Source organism: Phallusia mammillata, chromosome 5, assembly GCF_965637545.1.
Source record: "Phallusia mammillata chromosome 5, kaPhaMamm4.hap1.1, whole genome shotgun sequence".
NCBI classification, from domain to species: Eukaryota; Metazoa; Chordata; class Ascidiacea; order Phlebobranchia; family Ascidiidae; genus Phallusia; species Phallusia mammillata.
Genome location: NC_137256.1, coordinates 27,663,495 through 27,679,278, shown reverse-complemented (window position 1 = coordinate 27,679,278; position 15,784 = coordinate 27,663,495). Strand labels below are relative to the sequence as shown.

Below are 15,784 nucleotides of genomic sequence, written 5' to 3'. Positions count from 1 at the left end.
TTTGTCACATGCTAGGCAACAAAACAAGCGGCAGTTGCTTGAGACTTTTGATGAGCAAAAATCACTTTTGTGACATTTTCTTTGTTCTTAATTTACTGAGCAAATGTTTTTTAAACTCAGATGTAACTTTTATATCGGGTATTGTTTATCTTTTTGATAAACGTTTTACAAGTGAAATGATTAATAATGTTTAAAAACACAGCACACAATAACACAGTAGATATAACAAGAAATCCAGTACATTTAAAGTGTTTCTTCCCGCAAGGATGCGTACGATGATCTGATTGGCTGTCGGAAAGCGAAATCAGTCATGCGTGGCGCGGTAATTCATTGATTGAAATTGCACATGTCATGTGGCATAACTCGTTTGTTTTGTTTGTTTAGGATTAAGTAAATAATACTTACTGCGACATTGAATCATGTCTGAAGAAGATAAACCAATCAAAGTCGACAAATGGGACCAAAATGCTGTGAGAATAGCGATGGACGATGCTGCAAAAAAGGTACCTAATCTTTTATAATTATGTGACCAGAACACGGGACGTGGTATTTAAAGTAATATAAAACATAGCACATAGGTTTAATCCAAGATAGAGTTTCAATGAGGACTCGAAATTTCCCTTGCTGTATAATTATATTTATTTCAAATTCAGCAAAATGTATATTTACGTTGTAGCTCAGTAGCTGCAGCGCGTTTAATCATCATCCACCAATTGTGCCATCCACTTTCTTGCGCCCAACAACGTCTTACCTTTGCTAAGTTCAGCTTGTAAATTGACCCAAAGAAAATACTGGAATCCAAATTGAATGCTTTTTCATATCAACTACTACAAAATCAACAAGTGAACTTTTCAGGTGCTTTTGAATCTTGGCTATGAGGAAAACTTTGGGTTGATTGACACGAGGTTGGGCATCTGCACAACTGCTGTCTTGTTCGCTTTGCTTGCGTTGTTGTGGGACTTTCTACATCCGTTCCCAGAATCGAAACCTGTTCTTATACTCTGTGTGGTAAATAAGGATTCATTTTTGCTGTTTTGCTCAATCCAAAACTGTAACCTGTAATTCGTAAAGAAAGTTTTGGAGGTGGCATTAGCCAAGCCATCTCTAGTTTATACATGTCTAGGTTTTGCTGAATTAATTAGAGAATATTTCAGTCACCTGCAAGGAATAGTTTGTGAAATCAGAATGTTACCAACTAGTATATCTTCGATTAACTTAAAATGGATCAAGCTAGAATTTTAAACAAACCCACAACTTTTTTGCAGTGTTTCTATTTCATTCTGATGGGAGTTTTAACCTTGCATGCAAACTTTCGTGAGAAGAATGTTTTCTTGGTCGCCCATCAAAAGGATCCAGTTGGAACAGAACCTGATATTGTTTGGACTCTTTCATCAGCTATGGCCAGGTTTGTCCGCATTGTTGTAAGTTAGTTCAGGTGTAGGCAACCTTTGTCACTGTTGGGCCAAATACAATTGTGATGATTAGATCGCGGGCTGCACCTTTATATAACACAAAGTAATTTTACTTTGTTGCATACCAAAAATGCCTTATACTACAAGTAAAATTCACATTTAATTCTAGCAATATATTGTCAGATGGCAGAAAAATTGCACCGGGCGCACTAATCTGCTCAAAAAAATTTAATAATTTGACTCGTTTGCCAGTACATTTGAAATCCAAGTTTTTCTGCGGGCCGCACAACTTTAATCAATGGGATCACCCCTGAGTTAGTTCTTCTTTCTTACATACACAGATTTAGACTAGAGCAATCCCAAATGAGTTTGGGGGGACAGATCACAGCTGTAACTTGCAGCACACTTAGTCATATGTTAACAATCATAGTACGCCAGGCCTATTAATGGCGTCATACGGAATCAGCCGGTCTCCCAGGGACTAATTCAAATGTGCTGTAAGTTATTGCTGTAATAAGTCAATAAATGTAGCTGGTATCGTCAGTTGAGCATTAGTGTTTTGGGACATTTTCTGTACTAGCACATTTTTTATGACTAGTTGAATACATTTTTACAACCACCATCTGTTCACAGATGCCAGTTGTTTGACTATAAATCATTAAACAATGTCTTGCGTTACAGGTATGACAAGAATTACGCACTGACCATATCTGTGAAAGATAACACTGACAACCGAACCACAAGCATGACAAAGTGTGTCGGGGAATTATTCGACGAATCCGGCACACTTTTGTACGAAAAGTTCGAGCAGCTTGTCATGGGGTTGCACGACTCGATTGCTGCCGGGAAAAAGAAGCGATAATAATGTGTCTCTGTCATGAAAACAATCATCTTTTGTTGTTTATGGTGCCGGGAATTTTCTGTAGTTGCACTCATTGTTGCTGTAGCCAGTTGTATGAACCAAAGTTTTTGAAGATATCGGAATCGTTTGTAAAATCTTGTCCATGGGCATATTGCAATGCAGCAAGAACACAGATTTGTTGGAGACTCGCATTTTTTACAGCTGACCGTTATAAATTAATCGCATTCAAAGACTGTTATATATTGATCACATTCAAAATTTTCAGTTTGTTTTTTGTACCAAACCGCAATTAACAAAGGTTCTGTAATGTTTATTACATTATAAAAATGCTTGCTGAACTGTCTTTAACCACTGCATAGTTAATTTGTGTGACATGTTTTACATGAATGTCTTAAAACACTAGCAACTTTGTTTGTTTGGGTTTGTTGCCAATGGAAGCCTTGAATTGTGGGAGTCGCACAGAAAAAAGTGTTTACAATAAATTTGACCGTATTTCTAGGGAGGAAATACACACAAGTCTGCCTGCTCAAGTATTCATGTTAAGTCTCATATGCTATGAAACATTTTTTAAGACAAAGCAGTAACAGGCCTACTTCCAAAACACAATAGGCTAAGTTTATAAAAATCAGCAGATCACCAGGAATATATTGCAGCAAAAATTGCCACCACAGAGAAACTTCTGGACTTCAGTTGTGTGTCTGCCATTAATTATCTGCATTGGATCAACCTGACATAACTCTGGTGCCAGGAGCTTATTGTGAGCACACACAAGTTATAAAGCATGCAATTCAAGTTTATTGCAGTTAATGCAGAAAGATTTGACAAACACGTAAGAGTACAAACATATTTACAAGGAACTAAAGTCAATTTGAGTCTTCGAAGAAAGAAAGTCCGGTCATAAATGTTTCCAGTTTGGTTTCAAATAAGGAGCTTCGAATTGGTTCATTTAAGGGACACAGGGGATTGCGAACGACAAACTCAACATATACCTGGAAAAAAAATTTATATGTTAGTAGCCCAACTTAATTGTTTGCTGTGCTTTGTAAATAGCACTTGGGTTTTGGTGCAAACGTTCAGATTAAGAAACATTGCTGGTTGATTTTTATTTCACACTTTATTCTATTTCATATATATATATCTTCAGATGTTATAACATGGCTCCCTGAAAATACAGTCTACTATTCACACCACTGTATCTGTTTTTTCCTTACATGGTATGAAACACCTCACGATACAGCATGTTGATGTGTGTGTGTGAATATTAAGCCTTAAAGGGGCATTTGAGAACAAATTGTTATGTTACTGTAACTACAAACTCTTACCCCAACCCTAATAGCCCTAACTGTCAGCTTTTAAATAAGTTTAAGTAGGATATTGCAACATGAAGCACATTGTAACATTGTAATCTGATCAAGGTTACATAGTCTGAATTGGCAATTGAAGTGGTTTTGCAATTAAACAAACAACAACTTACTGAGCTGTAGAGCTTCTTCATGGTTTCCCGAATGTTTCCCACGAAGATATCAGTGAGGAGAATAAATTTTAAACCAGTTGGCGATTCATAGAAATGAATTTTGTAGCGGCTTGTTGTGTAACTAATGAAACCTTCTTTGCTGAAACACAAAAACATCAATTTGTTGTACATTTGCTTCAATGTAAGTAATCTTCCTGAAAGAAAAAAATAATTGCTAGTGTTAACACAAAGTTTTAAATGAGTTTGGTTCCATTATATGCAGTGGTGGGATTCAATTTTTTGTCAGCCGGTTCTATAACAAAAGTCATATTTTCAGTCAGTTCTAACACAAAAGTCATATTTTTCAGCCAGTTCTGTTACAAAAATCCATTGACAGTAACCAGTAATGCTAACCGGTTCGCTGATCTCATAAAATTTTGTGAGACGGTTCTATAGAACTGGTGCGAACCAGTTGAATCCCACCACTGATTATTTGGTAAATATATTGCATACAACAAAAAACATCCTGACACCAAAAACCTCATTTTTACACAAAAAAAAATGTTTATTTTGGTGATAAAAATCTTACCCATCTTTAGGAGACATCTTTGTTACAAAAGATTTAATTGAATGGATCATCCCAAAAAGTAATTTTTGTTCTTCAACTTTTGTGAGATTCGAAGACTTTTTTCTGCTCCATTCCTTCGCAAATAAAGAATTTCCGTTTCGGTCGTAAATATGCAGCAAGTGGATGGTCATGATTGGATGAGCGAGTGTCGGAGCTAGAAACCTCCGCGTAGAGCCAAAACCAAATGTAAAACGGATCCGCCGACAATTTTGTAATCAGACGCAGTTTTTTCGTCGTTCATTTGTTTTCCGCTGAAGATGAGCCTTTGTTGTGGAGGGGGAATTCCCTCCTTTTCCTCCACCCGCTCTTTGATTCGTTCGACCTTGTCAGTGGCTTCAATGTCGATTTCTATTTCTTTTCCTGTCAGTGTCTTAACTTTAATTAGCATGATTTACTGCAGCGGTAAAATAGTAAAACCTGTGTTTTGAAAACATTAAATTGTTAGCCATTATAGAAAGAAAACTTGTATAGTGAATGAATTTAGAACCAATGACGTTGAGCAATACACATATATATATCATAAACAAATATCTGAGCAGCTCTAACTGAAGAATGAAATCTTGGGTTATTGGTGCATAAAATATTCATAAGAGTGGGAAATTTTACCAGATGCTAATTCACATGTGTCAATTGTCAGTTAAGATTAAAATACAAAATAAAAACCATTATAAAAGGATTAAACAGCATTTGAAAGATCATTAACAAGGCTTTACACACAACTAAACACTGGAGCAAACAAACAAGCAATTGTTACACAAAAAGCACAGAGCATAATCTGATACTGAGCTTCTTGCAACTTCTGTCAATTTCTTTTTATATTCTTGTACCATAGTTTGGGAACCACTGGTGTAAAAGAAAACACCGAACCTTGCTTTAAACCGGAGATGTCACATACTCACATATCAACCAAAACTGTTGTCGTGTAAAAAAGGGGAACGGAATTATTACCACAAAAGCAATCACTTTTTATCAGTCCAAAACCGTGAATAACAGATTATAATTTGCTGTATTTTTAGGCCGTTGTTGCCTTGTTCAGGCAAATACAACTTTTGTCGTTTGCAATAGTTAATCACGCTTTTCTATAAGAAAAAACAACAACTTTTCCAGTTCCACCCGGGTCACGTCTAAAACTGCGGGCCCGCTTGGCCCAGCACTTGGCCCATTTTTCCCTGCGAGAGACGCAACAAGCAATGGATACAGCGGGCCCGCAGTTTTTCAATTGCATGAAGTGCTGGGCCAAGCGGGCCAAGTGATCCAAGTGGGCCCGCAGTTTTAGACGTGACCGGTTCCACCCTGCTCAAGTTTTTTAATTGTTTCACTTTTATGTTTGGATGAGCGATCACATATATGCACGACGAACATTATTTATCGGCAACGTGCAAATTTCCGATAATTTATCAAGATATTTTTTAAATATCAATAAATTTTAATACCGGGATAGCAGTTATATGCGGATATTTTATTTTGGCCTCCGCTTAACTGGGCAATAATAAATCTATTAAATTTCTTTTCAAATGTTTATGTCCGGCACATTACAAGTTTGCACTTTTTTAACTTTTACTGCCTCAATAGTGAATGCCTGATTAACCACGATACATCCAATTGTTTTACATCTCCCATTATCTAATCGTAAAAATTCCTCAGACAGGGGTTCCGCCTTTAAAAACGCATGAATTCAGAGCTTCTTGATTCAATCTCTTTACAAAGCTTGCACTATTCAACACATTCGTTACAATAGCCTACATGCGCTCGCTAGGATAATATTACTTAAATTCTTTAGTTAAAAGCATACACAAGAGGCAATTAATGTACTTTTTAATTGAAGTAGTTCACTGCAAATTGGCTAGATCTACCTGGCTTTCGAAATTGTGTAGCGTCATTCTTTTGTTATCCGGTTAACCGACATAATATGTCCGGATATCGGTTAAACGTTGTCTTGATATTTTGACCGCATTAGTTACTGCATTGTAAACACAATAAAGCCAGTTAACAGAACGCCAATTTTATTTACAAGTGAAAGACGAAAATTTTTCATTTATTGTCACAGCATTAAAGTTCTGCGGGTTGATCTTGGTTTAAAAGCCATTGCACCGCGTCAAGGTGTCAACCCACGCAATGGGTTTCGTCTAAGGCAGTAGAGAAACCCTCGTTCGGTGCAGAACTACAACCGAAACGAGGAAAACAGACTGGCGCACGAAAAGCGCTGGCAGCCGCGTTGAGAACGTCTAAAAAACACAGATGATTCTTTTTTTAGGTGCAAATTATTATTTAATAATTGTCTGCTACTCACTTTTGTTATTCAATGACGTCTCTTCGTATAAATCCATTCGTTAACCTTTACTACATCAACGATGGCAGTCAACCGGTTAAATCTACGGATCTTTATTAGGCAGCGCGTTTACGATTAGGTTAAAATTATTCGGTCGCTTTTTTATAGTTTAATTTAATTGCCGCAAGCATAATATGAAGGGAGTGCACAACCCAACATATTATAATGCGGCATAAATATATTTAAAAAAGTAAAAAAATAAAAAATAAAAAAGTAAATAAAAAAAAATAAAAAATAAAAAAAAGTAAAAAAATAAAAAAGTAAAAAACAAAACAAGAGAGAACAAAAAGGAAAGATAGAGAAAGTAAAGTAAAAAACAAAACAAAAAAATAAACAAGGTTTCTAAATTACGGGGTGATTTCAATTATTCTAATTATTTGGAAGTTTGGCAGAAACAAGTCGGTTCAAACACAAGGCCATCTAATATGATAAAAGACGGGTGTAATTTCTAATTAAATGTTGTTAGACGGGATATCGGTAAATAAAATGTAACAATTGTGATTATAATTATGATAAAGTTTTAAAGGTGAGGTCGTTCACCGTGGTTGAGCTACGGTAAAGACATTGGGGCTACAGTTGGGCTAACGTAGGGATTAGGAACATAAATTTACCGCGGCATTACTGTGTGAAGCGTGTTTGAACTGAAGTTATGATTAGGGATGGTTAGTGGGGCAAGGAATTCGCCAGGGCCAAAAAGTTTCAGTTTAATTTTACGGTTAAAGGAGCTTACAGATGTAATGTTACAGTTAAGGTAATGACTTGGGAACTGACAAATAATTGTAGGGCTTATCTAAGTCGTTAGTTTGAGGCAAAACATTTTATTTTCAAACCCCGCAGTGCTAACAAATTTTTTCGTTATATTTTTATTCCGAATTTTAAACCGCGATTTTCCGTAGGTTTGTCCAGTTGGTCGCCATCGTTGCTTCAACCCCAACTAACTCAATTTAAACTGACTTGAACCTGTTCTTGAAAAAACGGGTTAATATTAAACCTCCGGTTAGAAATGAACACTATTTAACAAAGATTAAGTTATTGATTTTATGAAGTTAATAATTACAGTTTACTGAAACTTATTTATTTAACTTGGTTGAGCAAAATCAAAAATGTCTGTCGTGTTTTTGACCGAACCAAATATGGTAACAATACTGGGTTAGGAGAATTGTCAATAATTGTGATTTGTGATGACGTCACTACACCCAGGGTTGTGAAAATAAGGTATTTATCGATTATACAACAAAAACAACAACAACCATAAAAACAACAACAAACAAAAACAAATAATTTATAAATAGGCGCGACAACAATTATGACGAATTTTACCATATACTGTACATTACAACATTATTATAATAAAACAAATTTAACATTATAGTTAGTTAAGTTTCAACCTCCCCCCAAACTAAGTCTTTCTTTGCTGGAACCTGGATGGAAAATGGGAAATGTTGATTTTAAATCATCAACCCTGGGTGGAACACACGACAGACTCGTAAAAAATAAAACTTATCGGGTTTCAAGTTGGTGGAAATGTTGGTGGTTTGAACGAAGTTTTCAGGGAAAGATGGCGGATTCCTGAAAGTCAAATACGATTTTACGTGCTTTTTGGTTTTACATTCATTCATTTGAGAATGTCACAAGTTGATGTCGAAACGTCATGTTTTATACAAATATATTGGCTTTTTTGTTTCTTGTTTAAATAACCTTTTTTGTTATTTTTAAAAATGTTTTAAATCAAAACTGTTAATGAACTAAATCCGCAAACCTCGTCATGTTCGGGATTTTGTGGATTCGACGTTTGTTCCGATGGTGGGTGTCCTTCCACTTGATTGGTGACCTTCTTCTTGGTGGACAGGGAGGCTGCGGAGAAGGCTGTAGGTTCCTGAAACAAGTTATTCCCACCTTTCAATCAATCGTATGTAAATAGTTATTCATTGTTTTAGCGCGTTCTCCATTTTTAATGTACGACAAAAAACGATTTCAAACTGTTAACAAATTTATTTATTTTGTAATTGTTTTTTAATCTTTCTTTGCAGGAAACCCAGACGGAAAAAGGACTGTTGATTGTATGTTTAAAATAATGAATCCAGCAGGATGAATGACACGACAGACCGGTTACACCATGCTTCGAACTATAAGGTTTCTTCTATACAGCTTACTTGAGTCAACTTGACACTCAAAAATCGCAAACCTCATCATTTTCCTGTTTTGTGGAATCGACGTTTGTTCCGGTGACGGGTGTCCTTCCACTTGGTAGGTGACGTTCACTTCACCTTGGTGGACAGGTTCTGGAGAAGGCGCTGGATTCCTGAAATAAGTTACAATTGTTTCAGAGTGCCCTTTTTATTAGTTAATGTTGCAGAAACAAACACAAAGAATTATTTGTTGTTTTAGGCGCTTTCCGTCCGCCAAAAAATGGTTTCCATTATTTTTTTATTTTTATTTTTTAGTAAACCGAAAATGTTAACAAACCAAATTTTTTCTACAAGTTGCAAACCTCGGGGTTTTCGCGTTGTTGTGTATTCGACGGTTGGTGACCTTCACCTCATCTTCAAGGTCATATCTGCAAGGTGATTCCCACTCCATCCACTTCCTCGTGTGAATCCGAATCCTACAACAAACTTTCAACAATTAACTTCGGTCACAACAATTAACTGCCAACCTATCGATACGAATCCGATTCCGAATCCGATTCCGATTCCGGTTCCGATTCCACCTTCTGATGCCGAATGTACCTCCCTCATCGTAAAGTCGATTCTGAATAAAGGTGACATCATCAGCTTTTATTGCAATAAACTATAGAATAGGTTTGCTTTTATATAACGCTAAAATCTTAATTTAAAATCCATATTTTTATTTGTTTTTGTTTTTTCACTGCAAGGAAATTAACTCGCCGGAAGGTGGTGCCAGTGAGTAAAGGTCCAAGGACCATTCATTGTTTTAGCGCGTTCTCCATTTTTAATGTACGACAAAGTTTCAGTTGTTTTACTGTGATTGAACGAACAAATTTAAATCGGTTCACTTTTATGCAGCGCCAAAGTCTTAATTAAGAAAATGGTTTGCGTTGGGATCTACGTCACAAACCATGCATTGTGACGACATAGCTCCATATTGACGTCATATATCAGACCAAAACTGCCCCCAAACCGTGGTTAATAAACAAAACATGCGCCAAGTTTCAATCTAATACTTACAATCCGAGAAATTCCAACTGGCTAGGAGGCTGTGGATATGACGTCAGCAAGAAAGCGTCACAATCGGCTTACGTAATTAACCACCAAAATATCATTACCCCATAATATATTACTTACACATAATAAACCGCAATTATAAGTTACACTGTGAATAGAATTATGACGTCATGGTTTACTTAGCGCGGGAATAATTGTTCGAATCGAATTACGCGCGAACAATCCAGAATCTTGAAAAAAATAAAAAAATAAAAAAAAATAAAAAAGACCGCGGCCAACATAACAAAAAAACAATAAAAAAAAATGAGTAAAAAGGAAATGAGGAAAAGTGAAAAATAAGAGAAATAAAAACGAGTAAAACAAGATTCTGGCTGTTTTTGTTTTAAACCGATTATTATTTTACGCGAAAACCGATTGCGCAATATTCTTGACGTCATCCGTTTCCAGCGTCCACCTATGTCCTTGGCTGCAAAAACAAAAAAGACAAAACATTGGATTTAAAACTTAACCTATCTACTTAATAAATGTTTAAAGCATAAAGTATATCTACAGTGTTATTAACCTGTGCTGCGTAGGTTAGTAATGGTAGATGAGAACATTTTGTTAAGATTTTAGTTTTTGCCGCAAAAAACTGCAAAAACAGAAATAAAAACTTTTAAATTTAAGCTTAACCTATGTAGTTGATAAATGTTTAAGTATATCTACAGTTGCTCGTTACTTTTCTGTGTATATAAACGCGCTTGTTTCCGCTTGTATTTTACATTCACTGGTGATGACAATGGTTTTTGTCGAAACGTCTGATTAATAAAATGAATACGTTTTATTCCACATCGCTGGCAATTTGTTTTTTAGTAAAGCTACTATTTACAGTGTTATTAACTTGGGGAGAATCCGGGCCCACTTTGTGAACAAAATCATTGCTATCCCGATGTATTACATAAAAATCAAAAGGGAGGCCGTCGGTGCAAAATGCGGGAGTATATATACGTGCACTTCTTGTATTAAATCTTAATGCAGTATTTTAAACAGTGGTAGTGGTAGACGAGAACACTTTTGTTAAGATATTAGTTTTTGCGCGAAGAGAACCAGCTTAGGTCACATAAACTGAACTTAAAAGTACCCTTAAATGACGCGATAATAAACCTGTGCTACTTATGGGCAACATGTCTGGAGGCTTTCGACCAATCAACGCGTGACACGCTTCCCACAAGCAGTGTTTTTTGCAAACACATTTTACCGCAGGGTTATTACGCAAGGTACAAGACTTTAGATTGCAGAGTATTGACGCTGTGTTAAGTGGAACCAGTACAATGTTTTAATGGTTTTTAAAAGGATTTAAAGAAAAAAGAAGCACTGTAAAACCTAAGGTTAAAGTTTGCAAACAATATTTTCAACTTTCTCGTTCATAACACCTTATCACGCAACCGTTTAATAAGAAACAAATCAACAACTACAATATAAAAACCAACTTGCCTTTCAAAGCTGCATCCAAACTCCAGTTCCATTCATCTTCAATTGATCTCGAAACAAAATGAAAACCAAAGGTCACTTTCCAGCTTTTATAGCAAGTGCTGTACCCCTGCAGGTCAGCTTTGCGTTCCTCAAATTTCGCGCCAATTTGCATAGAAACAGTAAAATATTCTGCGATTTCTATTTTAAGGATTGCCTTGTGTAGTTCAGTTATTCGACGCACCACGAAAAACTGGATGACATTATTACGAGGCATTTTTCTTCACTGACAGGAAGTTAATTCGCCGGTAGATGGTGCAAGTGAGCATAGAAGCGATTCTTCTCATTGGTCACGTGAGCGCTTTTGTCGCTTATTATCAATTATTATGTTTGTAGAGTCCCTGTGCATCCATACAACAACATAGTTTCAATGCTGGTGTTCCTTCATCTGCTCAACAGTTAGTTTTATTACTTGGTTACATATCGTTGTATGTGTGTTAGCGTACTGTAGTATAGTGTATGGCGACCTCCATTATGCGTTTTCGTTTATTTGTCAATCTGATATACCAACAATTTACTACAACGTTCGACCTAAAGTTTTATTTGGCGTCCACAAAAGTCTTCGAATTTCAAAATATAAAAGAATGCAATTAAAATAAATTTACAAGTACACAACAGATGTTCCGGGCGACTGTGAGTGTGGAAAAAACTGATTTTAATATTAGTTATTGCGACCAAATCAAGGTCTGTTTACCGTTTCCTGCGTTATAACTCGATAACACATGCGCCAAATAGTGGATGGTATTTAGTCAAACTCCACGAAATTTATAGAATTCGTTTAATGTTGTTTTTTCGGGCCGGGTTCGGGCTTACGTTTCTTAAATACAACAAGCTTAATTTGACTTTATACTCTATCTCAGTATTTGTTGAAACTAGCTAAGTAGCCAGTTGCTTGACATGACGTAATGCCAAACAGCCCTAACACGCTTAGTTTGAGACCAATTGTCTATTGTGTTTGTTGTCTTGGTCTTTCCTAATGCTTAACTGTATAGGCCTGTCCATGAAAATTTCGGGCCTAAATGGGCTTTTCAACATCGCTTCTTTCAGTTTAATGTTCGATGCCCTTCGTACAATTAAAAACAAAACCAACAATCGAAACACAAATCCCCTACATGGAGGCCTTTTCATTTCCTATTCACTGGGAAATCGCGTGCAGTCGATTCATAAAAACATCTTTACATATTGTACTTGTAAAACTTCCAATAATCTTTGCATTTTTCCCCACATGACGCAGTTTCATATGCGGGTTCCGTATGATTCGTCTTGCAAATGTGGTTCGTTTACGCCCTCACCGTCGACCAATCACAAGACGTTATTTTTATTTTGTCACGTGTTATCTGAGAATAGGAGACATATATGCAAACTTGCTAAACCCATATAACACATATCGCCTGGTAGTGAATCTTTTCTTGTTGATGAATTTTCCTCGCAAGTAAAGCAATTGCGACGATTCAGGGTCATTAAAATTAAAATACAGCGACCGATTTGGTGGTTTTCAATTTCAGAGCGCCATTTTTTATGCCTGCATATGGGCCATGTGCTTCAGGTCAACTTAATAATCTAGCAATTGTGGCCTCATTTTGTAGCGCTTTAAAACGTTTCAACGCAGCACAACGTTTCCGAATTGGTGATTACTTCCGAAAGCTACAATTTCAGCAAACTCGACAAACCCAACTCATGTTTGTGAACTACTCGAGTGCCATAAGTTTCTACATTTTCAGAGTCTCGTTTTTCCGAAGTTCGCTTTAAACGGGCGAAAACCATGACACCGGTCACTTTGGGCGCTATTATAGCTGGGTTTGTTAAACTCCGAGTTACTCAACGCATCTACAAGATAAAAAACAGTCAAAAGATATATTATTCCATGTCCAGGGTTTTTCAGCGTATTTTAAAATAATGAGTTAATTGATTGATCATAATTAACATGGGTTTAAGAAATTTTTTTCACGGGGTTCGAGCCCAGGACACTTCCGTTAACGAATCCCGATCAAGGCTTTTTTTATGTCTGTATGTGGGTCAGGCGCGCCAGACCATTCGGCCGAGATTTTGACTGTACATGGTGAATCGAAGACGATTAAGTCTGTGATAACCAAGCGGAGTGATTAAAATTTGTTTTTCTTAAATATCGTTTTTCGCTTTAGTGGCGTCACAATCAGTAATTTTACTTCCGCCATCTTGCATTTTTGAAAAAGTCAGTGCGTGCACGGATGTGTTTTCCTTTTCTCCATTCAAAATACCGGAAGTTTAATCGACAACTAATACAAGTATTTCGCACAAAAGTCCACCCAACAGCAGCTTATAAAAAACTCTGTAGTACTACTAAAGTTCCTCAATATAGTTGTACAGTAACGTATGTGCTTCTGTAAAAAGTTTTAAACAATTGTTGTTGTTTTTCCGCGACTCAGTTCCATATTTCCCGATGTGGCAACTTGCATGGCTTCCTTGTTCTCAGTTTCCTGGTGTTACAACGATGTTTGGATTCGATACAAAGTTTCTCAAAGTTGCGTTTCCTCTTTGAGCTTCCTCGCAAAAAGTAAAAACTGTTCAGGCCAACCAAAACACTACCGGCCTTACGCAAAGTAGCATAAGCATTGGGGAAGTGGCTCTCAAACTTTTTTTGATGCGACACCCCTGGACAAGTTTTTTGGACTTGCGACGCACCAGCAAATAAAAGTTAATGAGAAAACTTATTATTAAAGTTGTGTTTATTGATACAACAACAAAAAGCCACGAAACGGAACTATTCTGCGACGCCCTTAGAAAATCAAAACGAAGCACCAGGGCTTTGCGACGCACAGTTTGAGAACTACTGCATTGGGGGTAATTAAAACAATGTTAGCGGTGTAGCTGCAGCGCGTTCAACCATTTTCCACCAACTCAAGACATCCTAAACACAAGTGATCTTTTGCAAAGTAATATAAGTATAAAAACGGTCTTAACCCTTCATAATACGGTGTAGCTGCAGCGTGTTTAGTCATAATCCACAAATTGTGCCCTTCACTGTTTTGCGCTCAATAACGTTTTAACGTTGCGCAGCTATTTCCGGCTTGGTGATTGCTTTAATGCAGTTGTGTTGCTATATGTTAACTCAACTCAGCATACGGTGGAACTATAATGAATTTTTCCATGACGTGCGGTTTCATATGTGCCATGCAACAACAGTTTCGTCGAGAACTGCCTTTTTTGTGTTGTTCGTTTGTCATTATTAGTTTCGGGAAGTCGCTTTGTTTCCCATAATGCTGCGGTTTTGCGGTTTTGCGGCTTTGCGGTTTTGCGGCTTTGTTAACACTCAGTCATCAAACCACTGCTGTCGAAAAAGCAATTATTCATGCCCTTAACCAACTTGTTTTCACACAACAAATATGTTTCGAAACTCGTATAGTGTTACAGAGACCTTCATCACAACCTCTTACTGCAAGAATCTGTAAGTCAGAAAGGTCAGATAGATATGAAGTAAAAAAGTATCGCACTCCGTAATTTAAATTCTTTGTGCATTAATTTTACGAACGACACAACTGAATTAAACGGCGACCCACATTTTGGTATGAGAAGCATAACCTTAACTTAGAGCAGGGCTTCTCAAACTTTCTTGCTCTGTGACCCCATTTTAGAAAAGAAATTTCTAGGTGACCCCCTGTTGGGTACAAAGTCTATAGCCTATAAACGTGAATGATGTTTGAACAATAGATTACCGCACGTTTATCATTTATTGTGACAATGACCCAATAAACGTACGCACGTATACCATTAACTGTGGCAATGACATAATAACACATGATGTATCGCGACCCCAAAATTATATTTTGCGACCCCAATTTGGGTCGCGGCACACAGTTTGGGAAGTCCTGACTTAGGGCGTAAATAGTTGATTTAAAATCCGCGTGTTTAATTTACATACACTCATTTTAAAAATACAATTTACATCTAATAACCTATTGCAGTTAAAATAAGATGCTGCGTAGTTGGTATTCCCGTTTGAAACGCTATTAAGGACACGGTTTTATAGCGCAAAGTTCTTTGGCTACGTAACAAATTAACAAAGGGCAGACCCACAGGATTTAAAACGAGTGAATTTAGTTCAACTTTGATGCCAAACACTATTTTTTGGACTAGTTGTTTGGCAAACGAGAAACAAACAGGCCAAAATATTGTACAGAAAATTACGTCTCGACAGCAACTTGTGTCATTCTAAAATGGAATTAGGGGTATAAAAGCGTGAAATGTGTTCTTATTGTTTGGCAAAAAGATTGTAAAGTATCTTAGAAACCTCTTGAAGAATTAAAAAAGGCGAACTGGCAACGCCAGATTTCAAGCTTGGCACGAAACCCGACTAAGGGAAGAAAAATGAAACTTCTTTATCAGGAAATTAATCAACTTGCAGCAAAGGGAACAATCCCCTGCATGGC

The 15,784-nt window shown here is 36.7% G+C and overlaps 4 protein-coding genes across 4 annotated transcripts; 1 reads left to right on the top strand and 3 right to left on the bottom strand.

Annotated features, from left to right (window-relative positions):
* Positions 1–345: 345 nt before the first annotated feature.
* LOC145228159 (signal peptidase complex subunit 2-like) lies at positions 346–2,790 on the top strand. The gene is made up of 4 exons (XM_080093159.1): positions 346–503; positions 856–1,008; positions 1,266–1,405; positions 2,094–2,790. Exons 1-4 carry the CDS (start codon positions 420–422, stop codon positions 2,272–2,274), a joined length of 558 nt encoding a protein of 185 aa, XP_079949285.1. The 5' UTR covers positions 346–419; the 3' UTR covers positions 2,275–2,790.
* A 256-nt stretch (positions 2,791–3,046) lies between these two features.
* On the bottom strand, positions 3,047–4,486 carry LOC145228160 (trafficking protein particle complex subunit 1-like). Its single transcript, XM_080093160.1, has 3 exons — positions 4,317–4,486; positions 3,749–3,887; positions 3,047–3,263 (listed from the first exon to the last, which is right to left on the bottom strand). Exons 1-3 carry the CDS (start codon positions 4,484–4,486, stop codon positions 3,138–3,140), a joined length of 435 nt encoding a protein of 144 aa, XP_079949286.1. The 3' UTR covers positions 3,047–3,137.
* A 23-nt stretch (positions 4,487–4,509) lies between these two features.
* On the bottom strand, positions 4,510–4,743 carry LOC145228163 (ubiquitin-like protein NEDD8). Its single transcript, XM_080093165.1, has one exon. It carries the CDS (start codon positions 4,741–4,743, stop codon positions 4,510–4,512), a length of 234 nt encoding a protein of 77 aa, XP_079949291.1.
* Positions 4,744–8,130: 3,387 nt separating this feature from the next.
* Positions 8,131–11,425, bottom strand: LOC145230524 (uncharacterized). Its single transcript, XM_080095966.1, has 6 exons — positions 11,343–11,425; positions 9,873–10,335; positions 9,176–9,435; positions 8,870–8,986; positions 8,444–8,560; positions 8,131–8,253 (listed from the first exon to the last, which is right to left on the bottom strand). Exons 3-6 carry the CDS (start codon positions 9,262–9,264, stop codon positions 8,133–8,135), a joined length of 444 nt encoding a protein of 147 aa, XP_079952092.1. The 5' UTR covers positions 9,265–9,435; positions 9,873–10,335; positions 11,343–11,425; the 3' UTR covers positions 8,131–8,132.
* Between the last annotated feature and the right edge of the window lie 4,359 nt (positions 11,426–15,784).